The following is a 14,082-nucleotide window of genomic DNA, read 5'->3' on the forward strand; positions in this document are numbered from 1 at the left end:
ACGAATGATTCACTTGCTTTTGGCACATTTGTTACAAGAAAATCTCCTCCCGCCGCTTCCTTCTCGGGAGCTCCTCTCGGGCTGTCTCCTGTGCTTTGGCCTTTAAGGAGAACCGAGAGCAGGTGGGCACAGAAGCGCTCGCCGAGTCCTCCTCCCCCTGCTCTTCCCTAATTTAGCAGTACTTCCGGCCGCGTGACATCATCCCCCGCACCCCGGTGACGAGAGCGGCGGGTGACGTGTGTGCGGAGAGGAGCGCGCTGACGTTGCTATTTAAAGGTCCTCCTGCGGGGAGGATGGAGACACAGCGCGAGCACCTGGTGTGGGGCGCGGAGGAGGCTGTGGCGGCCGGGAGCCGGGCCAGGAGACAGCGGAGGAGCAGAGCGCACGGTCCGCCCGCCGCCGGCCACTAGGGGTGGGGGGAAGGAAGGAAGGAAGGACGGACTGACGGACCTGCCGGCTGGACTAGCTCCCCACGAGGGCCGACTCGGCCCCTGACCACCAGTCTTCCCGCCGCCCTCGCAGCTGCTGCTTTCTCTCCCATCGCCCGCAGGGCCCCAGCGGGCCCTCGGGACGGGTCAGCGACTCAGCCCCCTGCGCCGACTCCCTGCTCCGCGGCAGCGGCCGCCTCCCGCCCCCTCCCACGAGCGGGAGGAGGGACCGCTCTTGCCCGCGGTTCTCCCCGCCTCCTCCCCCGCCCTCCGCAGCCCGCTTTGCCGCCGCGCTCGGCTCACGCGGGTGGCGCTGACCCGGGAAGCGGCGCCCTCCGCTCCGCGAGCTGCCGGTGGAGGCGGAGGCAGCGGCGGGCTTCAGGCCGCCGGGGCCGGCGCTGCTCTGCGGAGCGAGAGCTGGAGGCCGGCGGAGGTGGGCGGGTGAGGGAAGTGTGAGGAGGCGGCGGCGGGCCCGGGGACTGTGAGGCGGCGCGTGGCGGCGGCGTGGAGCGCGAGAGCCGAGGAGCTCGGGTGGGGGCGCTGGAGCAGCGGCTCTCCCGCGGCTTCGAGCCCCGCTCCCCGGCCCCTGACGCGGGATTAGCCGCCCGCCGCGACTTCAGCTCAGTCCAACGCCGCCGCTCGGCCCGCCCTGGCGCTGGGAGCGGGTGCCGGGGACAGCGTGGGGCTTGGCTCTCTGATTCATTCATTCTCCGTCGCCGGCAGCCTCAGACCTGCGGTGCTCCGAAGAGAGGAGGAAAGAGGAGCAGACGCGAATGAAGGGCCGGGCGCCAGCCGGGCTCCATTGTGCTCGGCGGCGCGGGGCGGGAAGGGGCTGAGGGAGGTGGGATCGGGCCCCCTCCCCTGCTCCCCAGCGTGCGCTGCGCCCCCAGCCTGCTGCCAGCCTGGAAATGGCTCCGTTTATTCTCGGGAGAATGAATCGATCCTGCCCAGCCTTCTCTTCTTCCTCCCCACCTCCTCTCTGCTCTGAGTCTTAGGAGGGGCAACATTTAAAAGACTCCAATGTGGAGTGCCGTGCACATCGGGAGCTGTTGGGTTTGCACTTCGAGGAGATTTTCCTATATAGCTTTTTCTAACGTGAGCGCAGGGAAGCAGTGGCATTACTGCTTTTAGGATTTTTATTTTCTCGTAGGGATCTCGATAAAGTGCACGTCGCATTGGGTTACACGCTCCACCCCCAAGGGAACTGGTGTGGTGGAGAAATTTGAACCCGCAGCCTTAGTAGCACCAAAAGGCCGAGTTACCTGGCTTTCCCAGAGTGTCGAGGAGGACATGAGCGAAATGACCACCGAACTCGTTTTTTATAGGACTCGGTGAAGCTGGATTCTGCGTTTTCCGACAGACACGTAGACTCATTTCGTGGAATAGAGTTGACCGCTGTCTCCTCCGCGCAGCATTTTAACTCTCATTTAAAGCAAATGCCGCCTCTGTTTGCACGTTTTGGTATCTCCGAGAGAAATCATTTTACCTAAGGGAACTAACTGAATTGTCAGCACCACTGAAATACCTCCAGAAAAGGATCTCGGGGGGGTGGACAAGCAACTACGAAATAACAGACGGAGAAATTCCTTTGGAAGTTATTCTGTAGCAGAAGAGCAGAAACTTCAGAGCAAGTTTTCACTGGGCAAAATGGGGTAAGGATTTTTGTGCCCAACATAGCTTTGAATCTGTTTATGTATGTGTGTTGTCGAGCGTTGGCGGTGATTGTGTTTTTGTGTTTTCAAACAAATTAGCTACTTTGTTACGCTGGTCGTACATTAAAAATGTAGGTGTGTTAACCCTTTAACAAGTTGTGTTTATAGAGTGACACCAGAGGTCATAATTAAGAAACCACACATACATAATTTTTGACCAGAATATAGTTTTATTAGGAATAGTTAAGCAGGCAACACATTCTGTACTTTCTTGGTCCGACTCCTGCAGCAGTTCGTAATTAAAATCGTATTGTCTTGGGTTTTGTTGCCGGTATCTTTGAGAGAGAAGTACTGCGTTCTCTCAGTACTTTGAGAATAATCAGTTACACAAAGGAACAATTGTAAAGTAATGAGTGGTTGGACTTCAGTCCTTGAAAATAATCCAGTGTAAATTGTGGCCTCCAATGTGCCCTCTGTTTTGCCCTTGAATATCCCAAGCTAACACGCAGAATTGATTTATTGGGGCATTAACAGGAAAGTCTGGAAGTCTTAACCGATGTGGTCTTCACAGTGCCACTGCACTTGGTGGATCAGAGGTTGAATAGGAAAAAGCTAATTTTCTGTTGAAGGAACTTGCACTTTTTCTCTATTTCTGCTCTTAAGCTCAGGTCTTTGGTTTGAGTTAACAATGTCAAATCTACACCTTTCAATGCCAAAGTCAGCCAAGAGTAGGTTTTCCAACCTTTCATTAACTCTTCACACAGTAATTTGATCAAATGCTAGTGACTCTTTGTAATGTAAGCCAGAAACCCTTAATGTATTAATGGAGTAATGATGTAGTCATTTCATTGAAGATTGTCTATGCTTTTTTGTCAGAGGAACTTCCAGAATTTTCTCTTTGTGGTCGAACAAACAAATCTAAAGTGTTGTTAAGGGACAGGGATTGAAAGGATAGACCACCATTTATTGTGACAGTTTAGGGGGATGCATACTTCAACTTTATTTTTTGAAACTTTCAAAGGAAAGTTCTTGGATAGTACTACCTTTTTTGGTTGAAGTTAGAATTTGAAGTTTATTAGCTTGACAAAGTTTGAAAATGTAGAACATATGTTGTAGGAGTTCTTTAGGAACTAATGAGAAAGTGATAATTGTTTTTAAAGCTTAAATGACAAGTGATTAGAATATATATAACTTGCATGATTTGGGGTATTGCTAAGCAATTAAAATACCTTATTAAAGTCCTGCTATTCGTAGCTTGGTGATCTGAGGCAAATTATTTAACTTCTATGGACTCTGTACTATCTGTAAAATGAAGGAATTAGATGATAAGCTTTAACATTTCTTCCAATCTGTAAAATTGAAATATTTTCTTTTTCTCCTCCTTTCCATTTTAGTGATTACTAGTTGGTTTCTTAAAGTAGATCTTTCAGATGGAGAGATTGTTTTCTCTAAGCAGTTTTTAGCACATCAGCTGGAAAGCAATGGCATTTAAAAATGTTTTGGATGAATTGCACCAATTTTAATAAGGGAAAATACTGGAAAATACTGCTATTTAAAACCTTTGAAATATGGCTTCCTTTGAGAATCTGCAGCTCTTCTGTTTAAAACATGTCAGAGAAAAGAAAAAAAAAAGTGGCAATTTTTCATGTTGAAGGCTGCATTCTCTCTAGACTGTCTATTGGTAGCATCATGGAAGAAAATTCGTTTTCCCCAGTCTTTAAGCTGCATGAATGCTCATCATTTAACCAAGGGAAGTTTGGGTTGAACTTGCTACCAGGGGGGCTGGTATTTAAAATACGAAAATAAGCCCCCGCACATGGCACACGTTTTTGATACTTCAGTGTAATTAAATGTATTTACAAACTGATTTATTTGTTTTTCTAATGAAGTTTTAGAAGTAGACTAGAGCAGAAAAAGCGTTTCTGGCATTAGTTTTCGGAAAGTGTGTGCTTAGGGCTATTATTCTTGTTCACGGATAGTGATTGGTTTCATCTGAGTTGTCAAGAGAGGCTGAATGGGTGGAAATAGGAAAGAAGAGCGTGGAGAAGGCATTTGTGGAAGTTTTCACAGACAGTGGGTGTTTATACCTATTAAGTGTTTGTGGAATATGCATAGTTTACTGTACCTATTTGAACTAAAAGAAAATGGCGTGTGTGGTTGTCTTTTTTTTTTTTTTTAAGGTTTTTATTATTTGAGAGAGGGAGAGAACAAGTGCACACGAGCATTTGCGTGAGCAGGGGGTGGGGGGGGTAGAGGGAGAGGGAAAAGCTGACTCCCCACTGAGCAGGAAGACCAATGTGAGTCTGAGATCTAGGACCCCGAGATCATGACCTGAGCTGAAGGCAGATGCCCAACCGGCTGAGCCATCGAAGTGCCCCAAATGGAAATGGTATTTTAAATGGCTTTTAAAGTTTTACGCAGGCAATGCTAAATTACCTTACTTCAACAGGTATATAAAATTTAGTATTGTGAGTGAAGAGTTTCAGATTTTATGAATATATTTTTGACTGTTAGCAATAAGAATTTTTCTTTGCCATAACTATGGATGTAACTGCAAATCTAGGGGGGGTGTTTAAGTAAAAGGAATTCTTTTCCTTTTTTTTTCCAAGATAAAGCATGTCTGCAAGCATGGGTTGGGGAGGGGCAGAGGGAGAGACTCTCAAGCAGACTCCCTGCTGAGTGGGGAGCCATACACAGTGCTAGATCTCAGGGTCCTGAGATCATGACCTGAGCCAAAATCAAGAGTTGGACGCTCAACTGTCTGAGCCACCCAGGTGCTGCTAGGAATTATTTTTATTCTTTTTTTTTAAATTTAAGATTTTATTTATTTATTTGAAAGAGAGAGAGACACAGTGAGACAGGGAACACAAGCAGGAGGAGTGGGAAAGGAAGAAGCAGGCTTCCCACTGAGCAGAGAGCCTCATGTGGGGTTTGATCCCAGGATCCTGGGATCATGACCTCAGCCAGAGGCAGACAAACGGAGCCACCCAGGTGCCCCAATTATTTTTATTCTTAAATAAAATGGGTGCTGACTTCAGGCAGAAAACCAACCTGGCTCCTATAATAGTAGTTTATGAACCGTTGTGGAAATGGAAAAGAACAGCTGAAACTGACAGTTGGCAGAGTCTGTCAAACTATCTTGGATGCTGCCTGAACTGTTTTTAATTACAGGGAAGGCAGTTGAAGTGTTGGCTTGTGAAATAGGTGAATCAGACCCCCTAAAAATGCGAGCACTTGTGTATGTGAGATAAAGTCTGTGAAAAGCTGTATAGCCCCATTGAGGATAGCCTGTAAGGTTCAACCCCTAGTCCTCCAAGTAGTATCTCATAATGAGAGCTGTGAGTCAGGAGCTATTTCAGAGCCATTAGAGTAGGCAAGAGAAATCAAGTAACTTTAGCGAGTTATTTCATGCTACCTTTTGTTTTGTATAGTTCCTATTGACAACTCAATACCATCCACATGGAAGAGAGAAAGCTCCCTCTCTCCCCCTGACACTCCATTGAAAGTTATTTATAAAATGTGATTCTGTATGCTAATAAGGTCTATTAGTGCTATTCTGATTGATCTCACCTGCTTGTGGGAACCTCTGGAAACCCTTTTCTCTGCCTTTCCCCAGATAACTTCCTGAAGCATGGAAGTGCATGCTACTGCATTGCAACCTGACCTGAGTCCTTTCAGGTTTGCTGAGGGAGGAAGCTGACACCTCTTTCTGCCTCAGGCTACTGGGGGCTGAGGCAAAAATGTGGAAATCTTGATCCAGCAGTGGCATACGAATGGCCTTTGTTGAAAAGGCAACCACTCAATAATTTTTAACATCAGACAAGTTAGATGCAAGTCATAATTCTTTATTTGTGCATTTTACTCATTTGACCCCCCCTTCATGTGGCATGTTCAGCAGCTCAGTGCTTCTGATACAGAGGTACGTAAAATGTGCTCCTTCCCTCAGAGAGTTTATAGTTGAGAAGCTGGAAAGACAGGCCTGAAATTAGAAAGTATAGGGAAATGTCTAAGGAGCTATAACGTAGGGCATCATAGAAATACAATACTAACGTAGCATTAGCTCCTGAGGGAAGGATAAAAGAGCTTTTGTGGAGGAGGTAGTAGGTATTAAATAATGAAAGATGAGAACCGGTGGGCCTTGTAGACAAATGAGAGGGCATTCAAGGCTGAGGGAGCAGTGTGATTGACAGCACTGAGACAAGGAACTGCAAAAGAGTAGGGCTTGAGAAACTTGGCTCTTTGGGCTGTGGTAAGAGATAGGCCTAGCACCTTATGCAGGGGCCAGGTTAGAAGGCCTTATAGACGAAACAAAAGCTGGTGTATTTCAAGCCTTTTTTTGGCAATGACTCATTACATCAGGATACACGTTTTTACCTCACAACCTAGTACATACATAATTGATAAAATGTCATAAAATAATACCCATTGTGTGATGCATTGTAGTATTTTCCATTTTTTTTTTTTTTTAAGATTTTCTTTATTCATGAGAGACAGAGAGAGAGGCAGAGGGAGAAGCAGACTCCCCACTGAGCAGGGAGCCCGCTGCTGGACTCAATTCTAGGACTCCGGGATCATGACCTGAGCTGAAGGCAGATGCTTAACCATCTGAGCCACCCAGGCGCCCAGTATTTTCTATTTTTTAGAACAAGAATGACATCTGAGATCCAATAAGTTGATTTAACAACCAGGTGATGACAACTGATAATTTGAAAAACACTGCTCCTAGGGTGGAGGGAGAGGAGGGATGTTGGTGAGTTGTGTGTAGTTGTCTGAGTAGGACTTTTTCAGGATTAGGACATTACATGTGCAGGGGTAAAAATGTAGGAAATGGCATCATGTGTTTTTAGTTGAGCTTTTCACTTAGATGGGCCATGAAATAGTGAATGTGGGAGTTTAAAAAGTGCTTTCTAGCTAGCATACAAATTGCATGGAAAGTAAGAGTGAGAACACGTTCCCCCAAGCAAGTAATTAAAGGATATTTGGAGTTTCTGGTAAGATTTGCCTTGTAAGCTGAAGGGTTACTTCACCTGTGACTAACATAGAATTATAATTTTAAATCTGTCAATATAAGGATATCAACCATAAAAGTAGAAGAGTTTGCATATTTTGAGAAGAGGTGCTTTCCCCCCAGTTTATTAAAATATAACTGACATATAACATTGTATTAATTTAAGGAGCACAGAATAACGATTCAACACATATGTAGTCTGAGATGATGACTACAATCGGCATATTAACATCCATCATCTCATGTAGTGACAGATTTTTCCTTTTTTTTCTTTTTTAAAGATTTTATTTATTGATTTGTCAGAGAGAGAGATTGAGAGAGGGAATACAAACAGGGGGAGTGGGAGAGGAAGAAGCAGGCTCCCCACTGAGCAGGGAGCCCGATGTAGGGCTCCATCCCAGGACCGTGAGATCAAGACCTGAGCCAAAGGCACACAGTTAATGACTGAGCCACCCAGGCGCCCCAGATTTTTGTTTCTTGTGATGTGAACTTTCATCAGAATAGATTTATTTTTTTAAATTTATTAATGGAATAATTAAGCTCCCTCCTACTCATTGATATTTGCAAGAACTCATTTTTTGTCTTTAGGGATTTTTCAAGGTAGGATATACATGGGAAGGATCACCCTTACTCTTTCCACATGTCCTTTTCTCTTGATTTATAACCTATTGTTCCATATAGTGAGAACTTTTAACTAGTTCCTTTCTGCCCTTTTCTTCTTTTTATCCTTGTGACTCCATTCTTTTTTCTCTTGTCCAAGTGACATAGCAGGTATAATAGCAGAGGATCCTCAGGACTTTTCCCTTGGCTACAGTGCATTTACCCACATGAAGGTGGTGGAAGAAATTAAAGCCCATTCTTATTCCCAAACTCCCATCTCTCTAAACTTGCTTCTGCAGTTTACCCCCTCCTTCCCAGCTTCATTTTGCTTCAGTGCTGGGATTGGCAGTGCTCATCCAAGTTCCCCACCTCCCCCAAAAGAAAATCGGATAACTTTTCTTTTACAGTTTTGGTGGTAATGGCCACCAATTTGATAATGGCCTACCCACACATTCTCAACTGATACGTAACACGATCTCTATATGGGATAACAAGTTGGCATGCCAAAATGTGGAAATATTGTTACTTAAATTTACAAAGAAGATATTTTGTAATATCTAAACAACAACAACAACAACAACAAATAACCCCCAAAAAACTACATCCAAGGGCGTCTGGGTGGCTCAGTTTTTTGGGCATCTGGCATTTGATTTTGGCCCAGGTCATGATCCCAGGGTCCTGGGATTCAACCTTGCAGTGGGCTCTGCCCTCACTGGGGAGTCTGCATGAGATTCTTTCTTCCTCTCCCTCTGCCTTTCCCTCTCCTTCTCTCTCTTGAATAAATAAATAAATCTTTAAAAAACAAAAACAAAACTAGATCCCATTCTACAGTTTTAAAAATGAAAATAAAAAACGCTTTTTGGAATAGTTACACATTTAACAGGGCATAAACTGAGAGGAAGAGAATTAAGATTATGGTACTTGAGTATTTGGACAAGGCTCTTAGAATGTATAAACTAGTCACGGTCAGTTATTTAAGTATCTTTGTAAATTAATTTGGGGGAGGAGCAAATATAAGAGGTGGGATTGTTTGGGAGACAGAATGAATATAGTATATAATTTGGGCTCTGGCCTGAGTTTTTTGTTTTGTTTTTTGTTTTAAGATTTCATTTATTTATTTGAGAGAGAGACACACAGAGCAAGCAGGAGCAGGGGGAGGGGCAGAGGGTGAGGCAGACTCCCTACCAAGCAGGGAGCCTCACAAAGGGCTTGTTTAGAGGACCCGGAGATGGTGATCTGAGCTGAGGGCAGATGTTTAATGTACGAGCCACCCAGGCATCCCTGCCCTGAGATTTTTTATAAGAACTGAAGTAGGGATTTTGAGTACCATGTTAAGATATGATTATGTAATTCTTAAAAGCAAAGTGTATTATGTCATTTTGGATGGTCACATTATGTAGATGTTAATCCTCTTAAAACATCCTTATTAATCCTATTTTTATTTATTTCACTTACAGTCTTATTTCCTTTATTTTGATTTTCTGTCTCTAGAATACAATTATTAAGCCTTCACAACAAACTTACTTAAAGATTTGTCATGAATCAATAACTGTACAGACTAAAAATTCCTCTCAAAATAGAAATATATAAAGGATGTATTTAGGGGAGAATCTTAATTTTGGTTCAGCACAGTACTTTATTTAATAACTGAAATGAAGTCACAATATATCAGAGTAGTGTGGCTTTTTTATTTTTGGGGATTAGAGAATCATGAAAGTTGTTTTAGGCTAATTACCTGAAATATTATTCATGTCATTTAAAGGATTGACAAAAGAAACTGTTGTTATAAGTAGTTGGTAAACTCAGTTAGTTCTAAGTGATTGAATGTCTCAGATGAAAAGATGATTAAATCTCAGAAGGTCCAACCTCCCTACTGCCTTGTGATTTACATTTTTTTTTTCAGAACTTTGGTATTTAATTGAAATACTTACTTGTAGTACTGGTTTGTTTTGTTATTTAGGATTAATCCAACTTACTGGACAGAAGAGTAAGGAAAATGAGTTCCAAATACTTAATATTTTTTGAAACAATTTTTAAGATTTGAATATAAGACATTTTCAATAGCCTTATTTCTCAGTAAGTAGTTTTCTTTTGTTTAAAAAGGTGTGCAGTTTCTTATGTTGCATATTTGTAATGGCTTATGATCTGTGGCTTATACAGTAAAGTGACCCTGTAGTTTATAAGACTCATTATGTTTGCGGAGTGAGATTTTCCTAGAGATCAAAAAGACTCCTTCCTTTTCAAATCTTAATGAATGGGCATTGCAAGGATAGGTAAAACTTTTTTTTTTTTAAACATTTTATTTATTCAATTGACAGCACAAACAGGAGTGGCAGGGAGAGAGAGAAGCAAACTTCCTGATGGGCTTGATCCCAGGACCCTGAGATCATGACCTGAGCCCAAGACAGGCACTTAACTAAGCCACCAAGGCACACCTCTTTTACGATTTTCTTAACAACATTTTCTCTAATGTTATTATAAGAATATGGTATAAGATATACAAATGAGTTAATTGACTGTTATCAGAAAGGCTTTCAGTCAACATGAAGTTATTAGTAAAGTTTTAGGGAAGTCCAGAGTTACAAGTGAATTTTCCATAGTGCAGAGTTCAGCACCCCTTAACCTGCATTGATCAAGGGTCAACTGTATTTTGTTTATTTTTCCATCTTAATTTTAAGTTTTTTAAAAATCTCACTTCTCTGGTAAGTATGCTTTAAAATTAATTTTACAGAGGCATCTTTTTGGTGGCCTTGCAAAAAGAAAAATAAATATTCTTTCTTACGAGCATTTTTTCCACCCAGTAATGGATTGTGAACCCACTATGGCTTTTGTGTAGCCAAAAGTATTTTAAATATGTAGAACTAACATTTGACTTGGTTAAAAACTGAATTTCGTTTACATACAACTGTCTTTTCTAAGGTAGGCTGCCAGAGGAACGCAAAAAAATAGTTTTCTTTCTTATATCAGAAAATAAAATTAGTTGTAAAATACAAAAAATTAGCCATATAGTCAATATTTTCCCTTCATAATACATTTATCTTTATACTTTTTCTCCTTTTTGAAAAGTCACCTTAATCTCTTATCAGCTAATTAATAAATTTTTTAAAAAGTTTGGTTTATAGACATTTTCTTTTAATGTTCTTTCATAAAACGTAACATTTCCATGTTATCTTTGACAGGGTTTGGCAATAGTTCCTCAAGGCAGAGAGCAGTTGTAAAAATTCAGAACTTCTTGTGAAGTAACCAAATAAGAGTTGGACAGAAATTAAACAGGAACAGCTGGTAGGGGACCACAGATAACAAAGCAGCTTTCATTACTTTCATTTTAAGTCATGTTTATTATGTCACATCTGTTGACACATCTGGATCCATGTGTTGACATACCTTAAGAGTCCAGAGGGCTGTAGACGAGAGTCCTTTTGACCTTCCCCCTCCTGTAAGGCAGGAAATTTGTCTCTGTGTTTAGTAGGAGAGCTTTAACAGAAATGTGCCAAGAGCCACGGGTCTGGTATATCTCTACAAGTAGTACACATTGTGTTTGCTAACCATCTAGTTCATAGTGCAGCACACGTGTTCACTATAAGTTGAAATGATCTGGGGATTTAGAACCCATTTTTCATATACAGAAAATCCTGATTCCTAGCAATTTGGTAGGTATACAGTCGGATGTACCAGTTGGGCTTTGATCATTTTTTTAGTAAATTGTTGGATCTTTTCACCTTAATGTTTAAGCCCGCCTCAGCCTTACTCAAGTTATTGCCTTTTTTTCTGTTTCATTTAAGAGTTTATAAGTAAGTTTAAGAGGGCCATTCTGAATAAGTTTTTTTGTGTGTGTGAGTTGGAATTTTCTCTCCTAGTTACTTTCAGTTTCTCCTATTAGACTCTTAATACCAGTCTCTAGGAAATTATCTTAAGTGGATTTGGCTATCAAAGAGCTGAAAGTATTCATATTAGAAAACTTCTGAAACTCACTCTTCCTTCATGGAAGTCTAATATATTACTAAACCTACGTTAGGACAATCACTTTGAACCTATCAACATATTCGATTGTGCTTAGCCTGTCCCGTTATATGTTTCCCTTTTGCTTATTTTTTTTTTGTAAAACTGCCATTTTCTCTCCTACTCTGTTGTTAGGAATCTTTGTCACATGGATTTTAACATTAAAATTCATGTGCTATGCGTAATCACCCTGCCAGCTCCCAAGATGTTTACGGAGTGACGATTCTACCTACTCTTGTTTACTCAGTATAGCCAGGGATCTGTATACATTGAGCTGAATGGGAAGACTCCCAAATCATCCTTAAACTCATTTTTCTTGAGTTCCTGTTGATTCAAAAAATTTTTTTCAAGATCTTGCAGGCTGCCTTTGTCCTTACTCATCTGATAATACAGAGAATTTTAGTTGTCTACTTTCATTGTTGCTTTCATTAGATATTTTATTATTGCTGAATTGATATTTATTGCTATGCCTATGTTAGTATGGGGAAAAGAAAAAGACACTAATGACAATATTACTATTTACTTTTATTTGGTGACATATTGGTATATTCTGAGTCATTAGTGTATGTTTAGTAGTTAAACTATTCAGGTGGTAGGAAGCTAGTCTGAAGAAAGTTTTGAAAGATGATGCAGTGGTCAGTTAGAAACCAGAATGCAAGACTTTATATTTTCTGTGAACTCAAGTATATAAAATACATTCTGTATATGCATAAAAATACTTGAAAAAATTTCTTGAAGCGCTACCATGTTTATTATTTCTGGGAGGTATGATTGTGAAATGCTTTTTGAGTTTTTCTGCATCTTTCAGGTTTTCTATGATGAATATATTAAGTTTTAGAATTTAGATTTTAGGAGTGAGGGGTATTTAAAAAATGTTTATATCTACAGTACAAATTATCAGAATCTGTTACTATTCCGAAGTACAGATACTTATGTATTTGACCCAATTTTAGCTTGCTTTTATTTTATTTAATCTTTCACTTTAAAAAAAATTATTTATTTATTTATTTGGCAGAGATTACAGACAGGGAGAGTGGCAGAGGGGGAGGGAGAAGCAGACTCCCTGGGGAGCGTGGATTTCCTCCTATGGGGCTAGGACCCTGCCTGCGATCATGACCCAAGCCAAAGGCATATGCTTAACCGACTGAGCCAACCAGGCACCCTTTTATTTTATTTTTCTTTTAATAATAGATTAAAGACACAATTATCCTAATGATAGCAAAAATTGTTTCTTGTTTTTAACTTGTAAGGAGTTATCAGAGTGCTAGTATTAATCTGCACTTTTTAGGGAGAAGGAGACAGATCAGAGGGAGCATGTGACTTACAGGAATTGACGGCGCTGTGAAATGGCAGAGCGTGTGCTAGACCCTCTCGCTTCTCATTAGGTCAGTGCATCCTAAATGGATGCTAACCTACCTGGACACTCATTGAGAGAGAGGTTTCTAAACCCCTCATGGTTAAACATTTTAACTTAGTGTAAGCTTGGTATCTTAGTGATGAGTTCATTAAATGTGTCTTGTTTTCCTTTTAGATGGTATGGAAAGAAACTTCATTCTAATTTTAGTGTAATTAAATCTCTGCTCATGCATTAAATTTTGAATACATTTAATTCTTTCTCCGAAGTGATTTGATGTCATTTCATAGCGGGCGTTGGTGGTATAGTGGTGAGCATAGCTGCCTTCCGAAGTGATTTGATGTCATTTCATGTACTTGGTATGAAGTTTCCAAAGTTCTTATTAAATTGTAAATTCCATCAGTCAAAGCCCTATTAACTGCCCTTAAAGTTATTGAGCCATGAGCCTCTGAAATACCTAAGTAGTCAGGGTCTCCTTTTTGGAAGACTCCAGACCAGAAACATCAATCTTGAGATATTATCTTGAAACACCTTTCCTAGGGCTTAATGCTGGACTAGGAGAGCCTTGAATCATCATGAGATGGCTGTTAAGTTACTTGATTCTCTAGAATTTGTAAGAGAAAGTTGGACCATATTTTACCCAGACTTCAAAGTGTTCTTTCTGAATTATTTTTCGTAGAGGTCCCAGTGTGTTATTGGCTGGGAAGAAAAATGTGTAAATATGTAAGGTAGAAGGCAATAGGGATAGTTGGAGACTGTGGGAAAGTCTGCTCAAAGTCATTCATATCCAGTTTGTTCTAAAAACCCTCTCATGGGGGCGCCTGGGTGGCTCAGTGGGTTAAAGCCTCTGCCTTCGGCTCAGGTCATGGTGCCAGGGTCCTGAGATCGAGCCCCCCATTCAGGCTTTCTTTTCAGTGGGGAACCTGCTCCCCACCCCCACCTGCCTCTCTGCCTACTTGTGATCTCTGTTAAATAAATAAATAAAATCTTTGTAAAACAAAACAAAACAAAACAAAACAAAACCCTCTCATGGAAGAAACA

General features: G+C 41.3%; 1 protein-coding gene across 1 annotated transcript in view; it reads left to right on the plus strand.

Moving 5' to 3' along the window:
• Window positions 1-261: 261 nt before the first annotated feature.
• HOMER1 (homer scaffold protein 1) overlaps window positions 262-14,082 on the plus strand; it is a 135,668-nt gene continuing 121,847 nt past the window's right edge. Inside the window, exon 1 of the mRNA XM_004766815.3 lies at window positions 262-2,080. Within this exon, the coding sequence (XP_004766872.1) occupies window positions 2,076-2,080 (5 nt within the window). The 5' untranslated portion in view covers window positions 262-2,075. The remainder of the gene's footprint in view (window positions 2,081-14,082) is intronic.

The sequence above is a fragment of the Mustela putorius genome, unplaced genomic scaffold (assembly GCF_011764305.1).
Source record: "Mustela putorius furo isolate JIRA1106 unplaced genomic scaffold, ASM1176430v1.1 tig00537350_pilon_pilon_pilon, whole genome shotgun sequence".
NCBI classification, from domain to species: domain Eukaryota; kingdom Metazoa; phylum Chordata; class Mammalia; order Carnivora; family Mustelidae; genus Mustela; species Mustela putorius.